The sequence below is a fragment of the Azolla caroliniana genome, unplaced genomic scaffold (assembly GCF_043228905.1).
Source record: "Azolla caroliniana isolate FFs.n. ecotype wild unplaced genomic scaffold, voAzoCaro1.0.p SCAF_16, whole genome shotgun sequence".
Lineage (NCBI taxonomy): Eukaryota > Viridiplantae > Streptophyta > Polypodiopsida > Salviniales > Salviniaceae > Azolla > Azolla caroliniana.
Genome location: NW_028230451.1, coordinates 7,298,075 through 7,317,663, shown reverse-complemented (window position 1 = coordinate 7,317,663; position 19,589 = coordinate 7,298,075). Strand labels below are relative to the sequence as shown.

At 37.3% G+C, this 19,589-nt stretch overlaps 2 protein-coding genes across 4 annotated transcripts; one reads left to right on the top strand and one right to left on the bottom strand.

Moving 5' to 3' along the window:
* Positions 1 to 248: 248 nt before the first annotated feature.
* Positions 249 to 3,389, bottom strand: TIN1 (tunicamycin induced protein). Its single transcript, XM_087332472.1, has 3 exons — positions 3,212 to 3,389; positions 1,897 to 2,235; positions 249 to 1,122 (listed from the first exon to the last, which is right to left on the bottom strand). The coding sequence occupies exons 1-3, from the start codon at positions 3,329 to 3,331 to the stop codon at positions 274 to 276; spliced, it is 1,308 nt and encodes a 435-aa protein (XP_087188598.1). The 5' UTR covers positions 3,332 to 3,389; the 3' UTR covers positions 249 to 273.
* Positions 3,390 to 13,951: 10,562 nt separating this feature from the next.
* Positions 13,952 to 19,128, top strand: LOC147853886 (Putative thiol-disulfide oxidoreductase DCC). 3 transcript variants are annotated; one of them, XM_087332672.1, is made up of 8 exons: positions 13,952 to 14,162; positions 16,194 to 16,339; positions 16,504 to 16,611; positions 17,750 to 17,806; positions 17,960 to 18,025; positions 18,535 to 18,595; positions 18,817 to 18,860; positions 18,941 to 19,128. In XM_087332672.1, exons 1-8 carry the CDS (start codon positions 13,961 to 13,963, stop codon positions 18,980 to 18,982), a joined length of 726 nt encoding a protein of 241 aa, XP_087188798.1. In that variant the 5' UTR covers positions 13,952 to 13,960; the 3' UTR covers positions 18,983 to 19,128. The 3 variants fall into 3 exon arrangements, 2 of the variants coding, with proteins under 2 accessions (XP_087188798.1, XP_087188797.1); XM_087332671.1 differs by having other exon boundaries at positions 18,932 to 19,128; XR_015531228.1 differs by lacking the exons at positions 18,817 to 18,860; positions 18,941 to 19,128 and adding an exon at positions 16,831 to 17,041.
* The last annotated feature ends 461 nt before the right edge of the window (positions 19,129 to 19,589 follow it).

Below are 19,589 nucleotides of genomic sequence, written 5' to 3'. Positions count from 1 at the left end.
TTTGGTTCCATAATTACATGAAAGAGTGCAACAAATCAGGTCTAAGAACAAATCGGTTTTACAAGAAGCCAAACCACACGTAAGTCTAAAGAATTGGGGCATTCTATATGACAAACTAGGCAAGCCTCCTAAATTTTAGATATTTCTTTCATGCAACTTCAAAAAGAACCCTCGGTATCTATACGCGGCATGGAGTTAGTGATGCTTCATTTTTCTATATATACATACATGGCTTAGCCAGATCTTTCTTGTAAGGCATGAAATATGGCACACTTATCCCATGAGCCCATCCCAAGTGGGGTTCAGTGTCATTGAACTTGGTGGTAAAAGAACTCGAGGAATCTTGCTGCGAGTAACATTACCCATTGCTACTCTCCAAGTCATAGAGTCCACATTCGGGTATGTCTCAATTTCCTGTATCCTTACTGGCAGGAGTTGTTGGCCTTCAACCTTCACAAAGAGCTCAAATTGCAACCTCGAAACCGAGGGCCTAGTTCTCCACTCTGGCCAATCCTCCGGAGAAAAGCTCTCATCGGAGAGCTTCTTCTCCAACTGGAACTCAACCCTCACGAATGTTGCTGCCGCCACTTTAGCTCTTAAGAGCTTGAAAGACCCCTTCTTGTGTGCATCAGAGCCTAATGCAGACATCAATATCTTCTCCAAGTTCAACAATCTAGAATCAGAGCCATTCAGTGAAGGCAAAGGCCATAGCCAAGATTCCCTGTTCACTTGGTTTAGTATAGGGAGAGAGTTCATAGAGGTCACAAGTGCTCGTTCCTCATGATGAGGTGATACTAGCTTCACGGCCCCAGGTGCCAACCTCTTGACTTTTAGTTTGCTCCTACTTGTATCTGACTCTTCCTTCACACTAGATGCAATTAGAGAAGTTGGACCCACGATCTTTAAAGACAATAGAGGTTTCTCTTCAGCACGAGATGCATATCGTAGACGTTCGGCAAGAGCTACAATACTTGCAGCTAGGCCACCATCATTTGAGATGCCAGGTAAAGGGAGTGGTAACTGTAATGGTTTGGCCAAGCTCACTTCACGGGCTCCTTCAACTGTTACAACAGCACCATCGGCTAAAAGTACTTTCCTTAAAACCCCTGCTTCCACATCATTCTGCAGCATCACACCCACCCACCACATAAACCATGTTAATATTTCATTTTAACCACCATGATTGCACATAAACCATGGCTTACAAACCAGAGTGCCAGATTTAATTATGCAAATGCAAGACAAAAGAAAGGCACACACTTGGCTAATGTATCAACTCCATTTTCATATATAGTAAAAACATATGTGTGTGAAAGTTTATGGAGAGCACAACAACAGAAATCACCTCACAAGAGCCAGCTATTACCAGAAACTCTAAGCAGAACTTTCTAAATTCTGGACCATCACAAGGGTCCCAAATATAATTAAGCCTGACTTTGAGAGAAAGGATCTTTAAAATGGTGCATTGTTATTAGGCATTTTACGTGATGATGGCCTCAAAAAAAAAAATTAACCTCTTGCATTTCACCAGTTTATAGTAAGTGATACTATATAGACCATTTAGGGCTTCAGTACAGGTCAATACATGCAATACGTTGAAAACTTTGATTACACGGTAATTTCTCAAGTACAACCCTAAACCCTAAAATTTCACCAGTATGTCTATTTAAGAGACTACTATTAGATAACAAGCCATGTTTTCTCAAATAGAACGAACGATTATTCAATATTGATCCATCCATCCAAACAAATAATTACTTTCACAGGCATTAATATAACATGTCAGATATAGAGCATTAGAAGAGATAAAGTTTAGAACAGTGCAAACAGCATTTTCATTCATACACACTAAATTGATATGTATGGACAAGATTCAGCATTTGTGGTTGAGCTTACTGGAACTGCAAGCCGTAACTGCTCTGCATCTTGGATCCAGAGCTCCACAGGACCGGATAACTGAAACGGAGCCAAGATTGCTTGCAATCCATGTGTCTGTTCATTAGCCAGAGTTGCTGGAAGGGTCTGAAATTCGTTGCCTCCGAAAGGAAGCTCATCCAGATATTTCCAATTGTGAACTTCTTCAGATAACCTCAACGGAATCACAGTTTCGCCTACCTCAATATCAAACTCATAGACAAGTGTCTGTCCAAATTTTGAATCTTTCGTGTCTATCTCAGCTATCTTCACATCATCTTTACTCCAGCCTAAGCTTGAAATAAGTGCATCAGCTGCATCCTGGTCAAGTGTAATCACACCAACCAAGAATAAGATAGGATTTACATTAAGGAAGGGCTATGTAGTTCACCATTTTGACTTTCTACATTTTTTATAGTCTTGACAATTATGAGATGATTGCCTTACATAATAATTTACACACCAAAATCACACAAAAAAACTTTCCGCAGAGCTATGGTTATAACTAGTCAGGCATGCAAAACTATAGAAAACCTCATCGTTACAGATATTATACAAGTACAAAACGCTTTTCCTTATATAGCTAGTCAGACACTTAAAACTAGAGAAAATCTTGCCGTTTCAGATATGACAAAAAGCATGAAATGTCTTAAAGGCAATTGAAACTTCTGTGATATTTTGAACTTCCTGCAATTAGACCATAAATTTCATACGGATGTACTCCACCTTGCAATTTTCAGAAAACTTTTCAACAGGAATTTTTTCACAGTAATAATTGCCAACAGAAGATCAATCATTATCAAACTCTTTCATTATTGTAGAGCAGAAGTAGTTTTTGTCCCAATGAAGTAAAAGAGTGGGTGCCAATAGATTTACATGCTGAAAAGCAATGGTTTCACTTTTTTTTGGAAGCATTGAAATGTAAGGGGAAAGCACATATATCTACCTGTCTTTCCGGAATGATTCAGATCTCCCTCTCTCACACACAGGAATTTTTAGATTTTCTTACTGAAACTTTGGAAAGTCTAGATTTTACTGATTAGACTTCTCTATGCGTTGCAAAATGAGTATAGTTCCACGCTCTCAATCTCTGTAAAAAATCCTATCTTTCTATCTACCTAGTATATCTATGTGTGTGTGTGTGTGTGTGTGTGTAGAAAGGATAGTGCCGAAACAGGTTGGTACGTCGCAGAGAGAAATCTAAACTATCTCTATTTAAATCTAAATCTAAATCTCTATTTCTGTTTCTATTATTACCTCTCTCGATCGATCCAGAAAAGGTTAGAGTTTTCATTACCGAGACGGCTTGATGCGTTGCAGAATGAGTCTGATCGAGCTTGAAGACGGTGAGATCCTCAGCGATCACGGAGATGAGGAGCAGAGAGAAGCAGGCGATCGAACTGCGCAACAGATCCATTTGGATTCAATACAAAAAGAAAAGAAAAAAGAAAAACAGAGAGAGAGAGAGAGAGAGAGAGGAAACGCTGCAGGAAACAGAGGGAAGAAGAAACAGGAGGACGAAGAGCGATGAGAAATTCTCCTCAGACTCCAAATAATAATAATAATTATTATTATTATTATTATTAAAATAGAAAAAAATAAATATAAAAAGGACGAAGAGCGATGAGAAATTCTCCTCAGACTCCAAATAATAATAATTATTATTATTATTAAAATAGAAAACAATAAATATAAAAAGGACGAAGAGCGATGAGAAATTCTCCTCAGACTCCAAATAATAATAATAATTATTATTATTAAAATAGAAAACAATAAATATAAAAAGGACGAAGAGCGATGAGAAATTCTCCTCAGACTCCAAATAATAATAATAATTATTATTATTATTATTATTAAAATAGAAAACAATAAATATAAAAAGGAATCGGGAATGGTTTTACGTTTGCCACGTGTGAAAAGAAACAGATGGAGGGGAAAGACGTGGTCTAGCCAATCATCTGATGCCACGTGTACCACCACCCCTACCCTCCTCTGGCTCATGTTGATTCGCATTGACGACTAACATTCGGCAACGGTTCGGTTCGGGAACCGGTTTGGAACCGAACCGTTTAACATTTTTGAAACCTGATCCAAACCAAACCAAACCACGGAACCGTTAAACCGAATCGTCAAACAATTTTCAAACCATTAAACCGTAAAAACTCCGGTTTCGTGGTTCGGCTTCGGTTTTCAAGATAGATCAAAATTTTAATTTTTTTTAATTTATAATATTTCATTTTTAAAAAATTTTAAAATTTTTAAGATGTTCCTAAAATGTGAGAATAAGGTATAAAAATGAAAAGATTGTTTAAAAACAATTTTTTAAGTTTCTTACAAAAAAAAAATTAATTAATTAATTAATTTTTAAAAAATAAATAAATAATAATAAACCATTAACCATTTAAAGTGTGGTTTATGGCTGTTAAACCGCACTGAACCGTTGAAATTGTTAAGCCGTTAAGCCACGGTTTCGCGTTTCGGTTCGGTTCAAACCGAGGCAGCCAATTGTTATTGACGACCCTTGCCATCTCAGGTGCCATGAATAATCCGTGGAGTCCTCCACTCGGGATCACAAATCACAGATCGCTACATTGGGACAACATAGATGGACGGTCGGGTTGGGTTGTTTCTTCTTTTTATGCTTATTGTAATTACTTTACCATAATGGTAAGTTCTTACTATCAGCCCTAGGTCTTGGGTTCAAGACCCAATATTCTCACCTCTCTGTTACTCTATATTTACCTCTCAAATTACCATACTGGATGCCATTTGTGGAATGTAGCTTGGTGTTTTCTTTTTGTCTCTCTCTCTCTTGGTAAAAAAGCACACAATTATATTAAATGTATGTAAAATCCCACTTGTTCTTAGCCTCCTCTACCTATCTATCCTATGCCTATCTAAGGAGCGGGAGCTCCTATAACTAACAATCGGCAACGGTTCAATTTGAACCGAACCGTGAAAGCACAACTTAATGATTAAAACGGTTCGGTTTGGTTCAGTTCAGGTTCGGTTCAATTTCAACAGTTAGAAACCATAGTTTCACAGATTTTTATTTAAATTTAAAAAGAAAATTTTTAAATTTTGTTTTTAAACAATCTTTTCATTTTCATGCCTTATTCTCACATTTTAGGAAAATCTTTAAAATTTTGAAATTTTAAATAATGAAATATTTATGGTTTAACGGTTTGAAATTTTTTTAATGGTTTCGGTTCGGTTCGGTTCAGGTTTCTAAAATTTTAAACGGTTTGGTTTCAAACCGATTCGGTTTTGACCCTCTCAAACCGAACCAAACAATTGTTGATTGTTACCTATAACGCCACTAGAAAATTAGAATATGCACTTGATGAAATGATCCCCACATGCACTAACATCCAGAAATTCCACATAACTTGTAAGAATACCTTTAAACTTCTTCATATAGGTTCAACCCATGTCAACTATCAAACATGCAAGCATTACACATATTCCAATTGTGTTGCAGTCAACAATATTGTAAAAATTGGAAAGATATCTCCATCTCGTCGTTTAGACCAATTTGAACATACTGAGAAAAAACCCATTGTTGAGGCCTCAAATAACAACGGTTTAAAACTTGTCAAACGTCCAAATAAGTACTTCCAAATTATGCACACTATAGGACATTTAATGAACCTATGTGTATTGTCCTCCAACACCACAATGGTGCAAAAGAAACACATGCCTAACCCTAGTTCGCATATCTCTAAGGCTAAACCTAATGGGAGCCCACCAATCATGACTCTCCATATGGATACCTTTGCACAAAATGGCAAATGGGAATGCCAACCACATTGTAATATTTGTCACCACCTGGCATTCGACTTACGTACATTCCACACCTTTTCTAGTTTAGGAGATAGCCATTACATGATGATACAATAGATTTGTAGTGACCTGTAACAAGCGTGTACAATCTTGTAACTACCAATCTGCCCAAGGTGCAACATTTGTTTTCAATGTCAACGATCCATGCAACAATGGTATATTTTGCAATTTCTCCCAAATAAATCCATAATTTGGGGGAATGCATAACCATCATTTAGGATCTCAAACTTGGAGAACCTTTGAGATTTATTATCAACCACGTCTCCCAAATGTAGAACCCCCAATCGAAAATTATAAATGATTGAATTGAGATCGCAGTTTCCCTTTTCCATGCCAATACGACACTCAAGAAGAAACGATCAATTCATTTTGTAACGAATTGCAAAATTCTCGAGCACTTGATGGTGCCCAATTGAAAAAAGGTTAATGCATCTTGCCATGACTTACCAATTGTTGTCCGCATATAGAATGTTGAATATGTAGAGGAATAGTGTATCCATTGAGTAATGACTACCACGATGCTTGAACCTTTGTTTTCCCATGCACCAATCCTTCATGCTCAATAAAATATTGCATCATAGTTATCCATGGTTGATCTTGTTGACACATATCTCATAATAATGCAAATTTATGAGCCATCAAATGCATTTCCAAATCCAATATTGTTGCACCACCTAGTTGTTTAGGAGTAGCCAAATGGTCCCATGAAATCCATGTAACTCCCATCCTTTCTCCCTTTCGCCATAGCATGAACCGAAGAGGTTGCAACAATGCTTGTAATGCCTTCTTAGTCCAAGGAAGTAATGGTAAAAAATATAATAACATGGGTATCAAGATACATTTCACCACTTTGAGTTGTACATGAAAGGGCCACTATCAAGACTTCCAATACATAAATTCGTCCTTCAATTTTGAAAAAGTAGTATGTGAAAGCTTAAGACAAAATCGGCTTAGCCGGATAGCAATAGAATATAGACACATGTTTAATGGAAACCTTACACAAGAGAGACAGAGAGAGCAAAACAGTAAACTCAATTTAAAATAATAAGGCTATGTGTACATACAATGTCTTACATAACACTACAAGTCCTTAAAAGGACTAATAGAAGTACTTACTACTGACAAGTACTTCAATGCTCATACGAGCGACTGGCACTGACTCCCAAAAATATGACTACGTACTAGGCTAGATTTGTAGCCCTCTAACGGCCTACCGGTTCATTCTGATCTGTCTCTCTGATCCGGCTCCTGGTTCCGGATACTGATCCAGATCCAATTGAGCTTGTCCGCTCAACAAATTTACTACCAATTCAATCAATCAGTTGAACATTTGGAACATGAACACCCAATGGATACCCCAAATGCTGATAAATTGATCCTCGTGTAATCATTGGCCCTCGCCATTCCAAATCACTCTTTGTGTAAGAAATAAGGCAAGACTTCCTCCAATTTATATGCAACCTTGAAGCCAAGGCAAATTTATCCCAAACTTGCATACTCTTTTCAAGATTTTCTTTTGAGGTTTGTAGAAACATAAAAGAATCATCAGCCAATGCTCGTGCCACCAAAAGGAAGATGCAAAACCACAATATCACCAATGGTTGCAATATTGGACAACATTACTAACAAAGGATGCGTAACAATAACAAATAGTAATAGACTTAGTGGACATCCTTGCTACACGGATCTAGTAAGAAAAACTTTCAAAGTAACTCCACCATTAAGCATCACAGGAGATGTTGCATTTTGCCTTAGAAAAAAGATAAGTCGACACATACAAAGACCAAACCCCATATTATACATATGCCTTAAAGAAAAGACCAATTAACATGATCATGTGCTTTCCCCAAATCTAATTGCACCATAATCGTTTCTTGATGTGTATGTCAAGTATGATCAATGGCCATATGAACATTCAATACATTATGCAATATATTTCTACTTGCAATAAAACCGTATTGACATGGGTGAATAAACTAAGGTAAGAATTTATTAAGTCCGTTGGATAATTGTCTCTACAAACACTTTGTACAACCCTCCCATCAATGAAATAGACATCATAACAAAATATGATGATTTTCCTTGTAACTTGTAGCGACCACGAAACTTAGTGTCCAAATAATCTTGGAAAGCTCTTTGAATGAGTTTTGCAATGAGCCAAAAATCACAAAAAATGGAGTTCTGAATGCAAAGTCACATCAGAAACATGTTTCAACACTATCATTGAAACATCATTGCATTTTTCCTCTATCTCTCTCTCTCCAAGAGGCGATCGAGTCTCTTGGAACCTTCCTGACTCTTGATGGCATTAGTAAGGATGGAGAACAAATTGGGCCTCTCGGGTGGTGTGATGTCTTCCAAACACATAGGTGTTTGGAGAGCTCCTCCAAGTTGAGTTGGTGGGGGTATTGTGTTGACCCATCCCATGGTTCTATAATAATGTGTGCTCCATTAGGAAATGGTGTATTCAAACAAGTAAATTCATAACATTTTGCGCATCATAATATTGTCTTATGGTTGGGCACTCTCTCTCTCAAGATGTGAATGTGATTATGCCATTATGATTAGTAAATCATGGTGAAACACAAGCAACATCAATTTTATTTCCATTAAACAATCAAACATTTACCTAAGTTATGAGGTTTTATTAATCTTGCCAAGTTTAGGTTCTGGTGACCTTATTGAGTCGAAACAATCAAATAGTTACCTCATCTAATACTAAACATGACTAAACTCTTTCGATAACAAACATTAAGTGCTTTGATTTAGGAACTCCTAATATATGCAACCCCACAACTTGGTGATAGAGACATTTCTAAGTTCTAAGTCTCATGGTTGGGGAGCTTGTTAGAGGTGTCAAAATGTGTGAAAATCAACACAAATTATTGGTGATATTAGTCACTCCAATCAACATCACAAGTTGGTAATAAGTCTTGATGTCTCAATAACATTTGTGAGTAATAACCTATCCCCAAGCCCATGATTGAATCACAATTATGGTGGGATTTGAATCCACAATCTCTCACTCCGGAGGCAAGCACCTTATCCATTGGGCCACACAATCACATATTTATTCAACAAACTCATAAATATAATTATATGACGATGAAAAGAGTTGTGTTTGGTTCTTATTATGATGATGTTGCAACTTGAACCTAAAATCTCATAAAATTTGGTAGAGCACTCACGATAAAATTTTCTAGATTAATTAAAACTCTACAAACTAGCAAGTTCAAATGACTCTAGCATCAAAAGAAGTTTAAGGCATTTGATAGTCATGCATGTATTGGAAGAAGTGAATTAGACCACTATGAATATTATCTAATCTTGGGGCATTCTTAATCATAGTACGTAAAATTCGTGTTCGTCTAGCATAACTTTCGTTTTCCTACGTTGGAAAACGAAGGTGAATGTTATTCAAACATTCTTGTGTTTTTTTCCCATTTTTTTAATGTTTTTTTTGTTTCTTTTTCATTTTTTAGGCTTATTTACCTCATAATAAATAGTTAATCCAAAAGTATGGTATTTATTATTCTTTAAGGGTGTTTTTCTTACGCGAATGATTGAACATCGTGAATGTGAATGCAAGTATGGTACGTATGGTTCATACTTAATGAAAAAATGAATGTGGTTGAAGAACTCATTAATAATAATGGAGGCAACAAAATGTGTGAAAATGAACAATGAACGTAGGTGATGAGATTTGTTTCAATCAAGACTACAATTTGATATTAAAGTAATTTCCAATCTCTTGCGTCAAATGCAAACATTAAGCCACATGATCCAAGTTGTAAAAGTTTATATGGAATAGTAAGCTGATGATATAGATGTTTAATGTGTGGTCCCTTATTATGATCATGATGTGACTTAAACCCCACGATTGCTCAATCAAAGGTGATCTTGATGTACATTAGGCCACATTATCCAAGCGTACAGACATTATATGTGATATAACAAGTTGATGATGTACTTATGTTCAACATGTGATTCCTTATTATGATCATCATGTGACTTGAACCCATGATCTTTTGCAATAGAGGGGGAAAACTTACAAACTTAAAAGTTCATGTTATAGAGAATTTGAATTATATAGTAGAATTGATTTATAATACAATCATCTCGAAGATGCCCCACTAAAGTCATGCCTAGCATGTTATCATTTTTAATGGATAAGCCATCATGGTTATACCCTAATGAAGCGTCAATCATGGTGGGACTTTAATCCCACAATCTCTAGATTTGGAGGTGAGTGTCATATCCATTATGCTATTTCGTGTGGATTTGGAGATGAGTGTCGTGTATTTTTATTCTTCTCAAATAATCAAATATTTTCCTTGGCAATCGATCACCTCTTTCCAATCTCTCAACCACATTTGATGAATGATTGTTGGTCGGGCAAGACGATCGAAGGTTTGAAAGGAGACAAGAGGCCAAGCATAGGAAAAAGTCAAACAAGGGGAGCCAGCCAAGAGCCGAATGGGGCGTTACAATAACGCCAATTATTCAATGGCTGAAACGATTGTAAGTCACCATGCTTTCTAGAAATAGGAAGCATGGAGTCTTATATAAGTATTGTGTGAATGAGAGAGGAGAGGAGGTATGTTTTAGACGAGAAATTGTATAGAAGAGTGAAGCACTTTTCTTAGAGAATAGAGAGCGATATTGATAGTTGATTGGTGCTTGTAATAGAGTTGTACCACTAAGATATTATTATTTCTTGTGGGGTAACCTTGTGTGTTCTATCTATATTCTAATGTGTGTTAATCTCCTAATATAGTGTAGTCGTGTACCCTGAATCGGTTGTAGTCGATTAGACAGGATACATATTCCTGTGTTCCTTGTGAGTCTATAAAAAATCGGTTTGTGTCTCAAGTGTTGTGCGGAGTAGACGAGCTGGGTACCCTCAAAGTGAGATATCCCGGGTAACCCTAGAGTAAAAGTTACCCTAACCTCGTATCCGGCTAAGTGCATAGTCGATGGGATGACCCGAAGCCTTGTTCTCTCCTTCCTACCGCAATACCTTGATCCAGTTACTCGGGAGAAGTAACCGAGAGTGTGTTCCTCCAAAGGGGAGTAAAACAATTTGGCATGTCCAAGTCGAGCTATGAGTACACAATAAACAAGCAAAGGAGGAAGGCCTAGTCGCAGGATCGGCGCGCCATAAGGAACCACACACTTGGTCACAGGCTGAACACCCTGAAGGCAACAACCCACTTCAAAGGGTTCCAGAGGACTCAGAAATCGACACAATGTCGTACCTCTATCCATGATACAATGAGGGAGCTGACGTTGAGGCGTGTGTCCACGCTTTCCTCATAACGTGGCAAGCCAACCACGTGTCACAATGCCTAGCCACGGCCGATGCAGATGCATAAAAAATTGCCGAGTTCGGCTTGCTTGTCGTTCGAAGGACAAGCAACGAATAGGTATTCACAACACGTGTTGGGAGAGTTCCAGTCGTTTCAAGAGCTCAAGGACAGATTTATTTGGCTCTTCCATCAACAAATCCCAAAGCAGGAACTAATGTGCCAGTTCTATGTAGTGGCACAGGAACCTAAAGAATCGATTCTGCAGTTCATCATCCGGTTTCAGAACCTAACATGGTAGTTGGCACGGTAGCTCCTAGTAGACGAACTAAAAGATGCATTTCTTGTAGCTCTCAGGGAGCCACTCTGAACGACCATAGAAGTGCTCGATTTTTAACAAAACTCGATCGAATAGGTAATCAATCGCGTATTAACTATGGACATTGGCCAAACTAGCAACAAGCTATCAATGGCATCATTGCAACATGCCTTGCCGAAAGAAGAAGAACTCTGGTTTTGGCAGGCCTTGCAATGCACAACGTGCTTGAATCTAGGTCATTCGGCGATCGAGTGCACAATGAGGACGCACATTGATCATGGTGGGCCTCGAACTAACAAGCTCTTGCTCTAAGAGAGCACATCTTGTCCGGTAGGCCACACAAAATAAAACTCAAATAAAACTAAGATACTAATCTACAAACATTGTATTTATTAGGAGTGGCCTAGATTGTGTACACCTCTATTATTGCCTTCAATCTACACCCAATAGGACAATAGTCTGTGTTCAATATCTCATAATGACTTTGTAACACACATAATTGGTATTAATCCTATGAATTGGTTACTGGTATATGAAACCTTTTTTATGATCATGGTGGGACTTGAAACTACAATCTCCTAATATGAGGAGAGTCTAGTTTACCATAGAATTTTCTATTAGAATTATATAGGCCTACAAGTTCATCTTAGAGTAAATTCTAACTTATAGAGTAGAGTGGATTTATAATACAAACATCTCTAGAGAGTTACCACGGATGTCATGTCTAATGTGTAATCGATTGTGTTGGAAATTACACCCTTATGAAACAGTGTGACTTTAACCCCAAATTTTGTACATTTAGAGGTGAGTGTCATGTCTACTTGGCGACACGATCACCTATATGGGATGAGGAATGTCATTAGAAACCTATAACAACTCATGTGATTTTTATCAAATAATTCAACATTTTCCTTGGGAAACAACAACTTCTTTCTGATGTCTTGATTACATTTAGTGAATGATAAACTTTGTCTTATCTCTTAATTGCATTAAGTATTGTAACTGTATAAATACTATAAACACATGAACAAAAACCTTGTTTTTTTTGGCAATAAAAACAATCATGAGTTTACCATAGCTAACATAATGCATATGTTGAGTCTTTCATTTGCATTAACTCCAAGGTCAATAAATTTGCAATAAAATTTAGGCGTTTGGATAAACGAAAATTCAGCACCTAACATGTTGGTGATAATGTCGTTTCTACATTGTAGACCAAGTAGGGTGATGGTACATTCACTCCTAATTTGTTATTGCCTTATTGAAGAGTGACATGCTAGATATATCTCATTTCGAAGTTGTAGAACAAGCTAGGTGATAGTACATTCACGTTTAATTTGTCATTGTAAGACAATTGTGAAACACAAGGTGATGATACATTCATCTTTAATTTGGCCATTTGGCCACATGATCATGATAACCTCACGACATTGCATTACATGGACAAAGTAGACAGTGCAAGGTTCTAGACTTATTGCGATTGTGGGTTCTAGACCCACCACAATTTGGAATATGGGCAAATATATGACACATGATTGGAGCCCTCATGGAATAGTGGTCGATGAATGTTGTGTAGGTCGATGCCATTAACTATCTTGATCACTATGGTTGTTACAAGGAGCAAATTGATAATAATCTTGATTAACTATCTAAAGGAAATATTAGCATTGCACACACAAATAAAAAAGATATTGCATAAATGAAATTAGGAGGTGGGTTAGAGTTCTCATGTAACCACAAATATAAGACACTTTTCTAAAGAATTCGAAACATGTGAGCCATGATTGCATTACTATGGTTGTTACACTAAGCAAATTGACAATACTAGCAATGCACACACAAATAAAAAAGAGTTGAGCAAATCGACAATACTAGCAATGCACACCCAGATAAAAAAGAGCTTGCATGAATGAAACTAGGAGGTGGGTCAGAGTTCTCACATAACCACAAACATACGACACTTTACAACAGAGAACTCGAAATTCGTGGGCCATGATTGCACAAGACTCTAAAACTTGTAGACTTCCAAACCATTCCTTACCAATCTCCCCTTTGGTTTCACAATCATCACACACAACAAGGGGAACATGTTTGGATCTAAATGCAGCTAGCACGCTCGATTCTTTCCTTCCATTATTTTGGTCCCAGATCATCACATATGCAAACAAATGCCCATGGCCCACACTTTCATGGGTAGGACCTCATGTGAATCCATCCTTATCGTGTCCTTGGTGGGTATTGCACAAGGGGTTTTTGCACGAGCAGGCGTGAGACCGACTGAGGCATAGGGCCAGGTAGGTAGGCAGACTCTATAGGAATTGATAACGACTTGGCTCAAGCCTAACCAAACCATTAAACCGTTAGAGACCGGTTTGGGGGATGGTTCTAAGCCGAATCGAATTGATTTGGGCCTAACCAATTTCCAAACCGGTGAAGGCTTAATGGGCTTGGATAAACCGGTTAGGGAACAGGTTCGCTTCAAGTTTTGGGAACTCCCAAACCGGTTAAGGGTTAACCGGTTTGGGAGGAATAAAGATTTTGCTATTCCTCTCTGTTTCTTTCTTCTTTCTCTCCCCAAATGGCTTCCTCCTCCTTCCACTTCCGCAGCAGATTCTGCTCCTGCGCTTCGAGCTTGGCCAGAGACCATTCAATCTCTCCGCACCTTTCTTCATCGCCTGCCTTCATTCCCCTCCACGGAAACCCCCCCCTCCTTCGATCCGCCCGCGGGAACGATCGTTTCCTCCACCTTCCATGGCCGCACCACCGACCTAATTACTCAAGTCATCTTCTTCCCCCTCTTTACTTTTCTCTATTCTCTTTGTGTCTCTACAATTTCTGTCTTCCTCCTTAAATGTGTATGAGCATGCGATTATTACTATAATTGGCGTTCATTCTGTCAGATATGATCTCTATGTTGAACGTATTGATTGTACAATGATTGTGAGTGTTGCGGGACCATTCTGAGAAGGATACATAGCACCAAGGTTGTGCAGGCAAGGGGGGTGGACATGCATACTAGCCCTTGCACATGAGAGGCTAATATATAAAGGCATAAACTAAGGTTGGGAGGACAAGCCCAAGGACACACACTATCTTTTCTCTCTCTCTCCCTCTCTCAAATAATTGAAGAGATGAAGAATCTCTTACTAATCTAATCCATAGGCCAAATTAAAGTTAAAAATGGTGAATAGATTGGATACATGAACCAGTTCTCCCTTGAGCTATGATTGAGACATAGCCAATCTACCACCGATGTCCCATACCGACGAATATTAGGATGACGTGTACCTTGGAAGAGGCAACATGATCATCATGATGGAATCCTAGCCCATACTAGTAGTGTCTGAAGTCTTTTGTCGTCCGACATTGATGTGTCTTATGAGGATAGCTAAGCCTCATATTTATACATCTTCCTAGACTCCTTGAGTATTAGATATCAAGATCATGATAGTGCATGCACAATCATTCCTCCATCCAATCACATTGGTCCCTTAAACATTAGTGAACATACCCTCACTTATGTTCTGTAGATATTAGTGACCTACCCTCACCTTCGTTATGTGAACATAACACTTCCACTATGATTAAAGCATTGCTGTGCAACTAGCTTGTCTGTTCATTTAAGATGTATTCTATGTTCATGGATTGCTTGAAACTATTGCCTCGGACTGAGATACTCATTTCACAAGACAGTTCTGAATTGGCTTGTTTGTGAAATGTGGGTGGTGTATCCTATTCTTGGGTTTTGATCTTTTGTGCTTCATAAGATTGCTGTCTTTCTACTTGTCGTCCGGGAGTTCTATGCTTGATGATGTAGTCTTTTGTGTCCTGTAGTTAAGTCCAAACATTGCACAATATCATGGCATGTTGTTAGTTATAACCCAATGTGCACACGACAACCCAATTGAAACATGGCTGCTTCCTACTTTATATGCTATATAACGATACTTGGCATCTCAAGATTGTCATTTTGTATAAGCAAGGAGATGAATATTGCTTGTGCATTTCATCAAATGAGAAGATCAAATTCTTCCATCCTGAAGTTGAAACTCTGAGTGGCATAAATCAAATAAATTTAGTATTAAACTGAAATGCTATATGTTGGCAATATGAGTAAAAGAAGGCTATGCTTCCAAGTGTTCTAATAGTCATGTGTATCATCTAAGGACATTTGAGACCATTACGTTCTCTAGCTTATCCCTATTGGAACTAATCACAATTTGAAAATAAGTTCTTCAAAAATATTTATTTTTGAAGTCTGATGACGATATGTTGAGTGTACGTTAAACATCTTTCACATTTTTGACATGGATTCTTACAGCTAAGGTATAACAGTAATGTTTTGAACTGTATTATGGTAAAGTTGAGCAGGATTGCTTGCAAGCATCATGACTTGTGGCTGAGGAGCTCTAGGGGAGGTAGATAAACGAAAGTATTTCCTTATCGTCTCCAAAGGACATATATTGTGTGTATGGCATACTGAAGAGTCCTGCAATTGAATATGTACATTGTCACTAAGTGAGAAATGTCTGTAAACAAATGTCAAGATAGGAACTTGCTCTTATTCTAATGCTGGAAGAATTCAATGCATACAGAAACTTATAAAAAAAATGATTACTTCCTCTCACAGGACATCAATGCAAGTTCCTTATTTCTTTTTCATTCATTTTTTAATATATTGAATGTTTTGTAAGCTTTTGTTTGGTATGACGGTAGTTTGGTTCTCACAGGACATTATGCACATTTCTTTCTTTCTTTTTAACACATTTTGTGACTTGAAATTTTATTAACCCTTTTCCCTACATCTACAGGTCTCCTTATGACACGAGCTTTAAACAGCACATCTATTCAAACTCTTGAAACTAACAGTAGTGAGATCTTAGAAAATCCTGGTGATCGAGGTGAATGGAAGGTCAAGATGCTTTACGATGGTGATTGTCCACTATGCTTGCGAGAGGTGTTTGTTTGTTGCATTATTTGAATTTATCTCAATAAAAGATTTTCTTTTAAAGACTGCAGTATGAAGTGACATTTGTTCTTTAAGGTTTTAATGCTTAATTTAGAAATTTAATTGATCCACATCTATTTGTATAGACTGAATGGAATTAACTGATTTTGTAGGTGAATATGTTGAGAGAACGCAATGAGAAATATGGCACGATCAAATTTGTTGACATAAACTCAGAGAACTACTCAGCTGAAGAAAACGCTGGCATTGATTTTGCTGCGGTATATGTTGCTTGAATTCATGATTCTTTCTTGCTTTTTTTAGACTATATTCTGGAATTAAAACATTATCCAAGTTCATGATATTTATATAACATTTTGAGAATTTCTATTTTCAAATGTACGAAATTGATCCAGGAGGGTTGGTCCCTCAACAGCGAGGGTTGGTCCCTCAACAGCACTTCTCTCGCATTAAGTATCTCTGTGGATACTTGCTGTTAGCAAGGGAGGGGGGGGCATCCTTTCAGGACTATGTTTTGCTTTTGGGGCAGTCTGGCATTTGGGTGTTGGAGGGACTTACCAAAAATAGAATTAACTCGGACAAGAATTGTTCTGATTCAGCAGTTTCCTGGAAAGCATCCAATAAGCACTTGGAAGGCCAAGGGAGTCGGTGACCTGATGAGTGAACCGGTGACTGAAGCCCCAGTGAATGGTAGGTGTAACTATGACTGTCCAAAGGTGACAATTTCCTTGTTGGGTAAGTTTTGACCTGCATGAAATGCGTAACGATCTGGGCACTGTCGTAGAGAAAGACTTGGTGAAATAGACCATTCGGTTTTGCATCTTTGGATTGCTGTTGCACACTCATCTCTAATCGGACCTGCTACCACCACTGTTTTTTCTTGGTCTATTCAACTGGTTAAGTCCATGCAAAAATGGAAAAATTCCTTTTTTGATACTACAATGGACATTAAAATTGGCAGCCAGGACAACAAACCCCTTACAAAATGGAAACAACATATCTGTTTCATGAATTTATGCTTGTTTGCTTATTAGTGTTATTAGCCCTTCTCTCTCTTTAATTTTTTTATATTATTAATTTGTAGCCGTGATAATTGCCATCTTTCCTCACATTTCGGTGACAAAACTGATGCGATGGAATGAAATCAATAATGGAAGCACCTATTGGACATAAACAGCGGTGTCTTAATAATTACTGATGAATGAGTGGACATGAAAACCTCTGTATACTCATGCAGTTTATGACAATTGAATTCTGATAGTTGATGATATGAGGGAAAAACAATAGTCCATTCTTGAAAATTGAACTCATCTTCTCTTTTCTTGTCATGAGAGCCAAGTCCAATTTTATTAGCTGTTTTATATGCGACTGTATTAACTCTTAAAAAACAATGTGCAGGCAATGGGACGTATCCATGTGATTCTTCATGATGGGACTGTCCTCTATGATATCGCAGTGAGTTTTTTTATGACATAGTTTAATGATTATGATTCAATACCCGATCACTATTGGAAAGCAATCTTCTCCAAGTTAGTGCATTACTTGTGAGAGATAGTCTTGATTGCACTTCTGAAATTAATCATTATTTTTGGTATTCTGAATTTGCAGGCATTCAAAAGGTTATATGAAGAAGTTGGGTTGGGATGGGTCTATGCATTCACTAAAATCAAAACGGTTTGTACTTTCCTAATTAGTCCATGTTTCAATGTACAGTTGGGTTTGGTTAAGCTAATCGTTAGTTAGATGAAATTGGATATTCTAGTTTCTTTCATACGGATTTGCTTGGGGTTTGTGTATGAAGTGTGAACAGTCAATCATGTTCTTTGATTGGTCAATCCATTCTTTTGAGAATAAATGATCCATACGAGAAAGGGATTTTGAGTTGATTGTCACATGATATTGGTTCAAACTGCTCTTACCCTATATCAATTTATTCTTCTGAGAATATCATATCCATACAAAGAATTTTGAATCTATTGTCACATGAAATTGCTTCAAATCACCCTTATACTGTGAGTGTATAGCTGGGGGCTTTTATCTTCTCATTCTACTAGCAAAGAAATGTGGTTGTTTTACCCTGCATAATGTGTAATTAGGAACATTGTCTTCTTATTCTACTAATGAAGAAATGTGTTTTTTGGCCTAGATCACCTTACTAACAAATCTATTACCACAATTGGCAGATTGCAGTGATTGCAGAAGCTGTGTATGCGATATGGGCAAAATATCGTCTTCCAATAACAGGTTTCTAATTATAATTTGCACAATCTCAAACTTACAATTTAGAGACATGTTTTTGTCTCCAAGACTAGCTAATTCTTCAAATGTGCGGGAAATTTTATTTTATATATATATGGTGTTCGGATGAGGAACTTGTATTGTTTGTATTACAAAATCTTGGAATTAGACATTACTTTCATTCTAAAGATTTATTGTGAAGTTAATGCTTTTAACTTTGGCTTCAGGACGTCCACCATTGATTCAGATTCTACAAGAAAGAGAGAAAAAGGTGCACATACAGAAAATTGAATACTGAATTTTATAGTATGATTTGTAACAACTCATTAATCATGTTTACAGTGGTCTCAGATCAAAGGAGAATGTGATTCAGACCGGTGTCGTATTGAATGATGAAGCATATGCTTGATATTTGTATATGGAAACATTTATATGGAAACATTTATATGGAATTAAGTTGCCATGTCCTGGCAATTGTAAACATATACTACACTAAATTTTTTATATTGTACATTATTTCAAATCTCATTTTTATATGGTTATTCTTGACTTCTGTAGCTGTTGGCTTGGTCGTATGCACTGTGCATTGAAGTCCTAGCATTGAGAGAACCCAAGTTCAATTCTCACCATGTCTCTTGTGGACGTTAATAATCTCTTTTTCTTCTCCATAATTTGTCTTTTACTATGAAAGAAGACGCCACCATGACTTAAAACAACCTTTAGAGGTCCGAGGATCTATATGAAGTCCATCCCACCCCACACTAATTCAGATGAAAAATATGGTGACATGCCTCTTTGCACATTTCTCTCTTCATGGTTTCGATTTTGTGAATTCTCTAATGCTGTCTATTGCAACAACATGAATCATTTTAGCTTTGCAACATATTTATTCACCCCAACTTGCGAATAAAAAAATAAAGGCATTTTGCATATTTCAAATGAACTATATATAGCCCTTATACCTCAAGAATTCTAGAACCATAGCCTCCCGTAACAATAA

Bases quoted from the DNA above. Each gene is read 5' to 3' on its own strand.
- TIN1 (XM_087332472.1), bottom strand. From the start codon at position 3,331: ATGGATCTGTTGCGCAGTTCGATCGCCTGCTTCTCTCTGCTCCTCATC. The intron at 2,236-3,211 runs GTAATGAAAACT...ACACTTGACCAG, and splicing joins CAACGCATCAAGCCGTCTCG to GATGCAGCTGATGCACTTAT. The intron at 1,123-1,896 runs GTAAGCTCAACC...GTGATGCTGCAG, and splicing joins AGTTACGGCTTGCAGTTCCA to AATGATGTGGAAGCAGGGGT.
- LOC147853886 (XM_087332671.1), top strand. From the start codon at position 13,961: ATGGCTTCCTCCTCCTTCCACTTCCGCAGCAGATTCTGCTCCTGCGCT. The intron at 16,340-16,503 runs GTGTTTGTTTGT...CTGATTTTGTAG, and splicing joins GTCCACTATGCTTGCGAGAG to GTGAATATGTTGAGAGAACG. The intron at 18,026-18,534 runs GTTTGTACTTTC...CACAATTGGCAG, and splicing joins CATTCACTAAAATCAAAACG to ATTGCAGTGATTGCAGAAGC.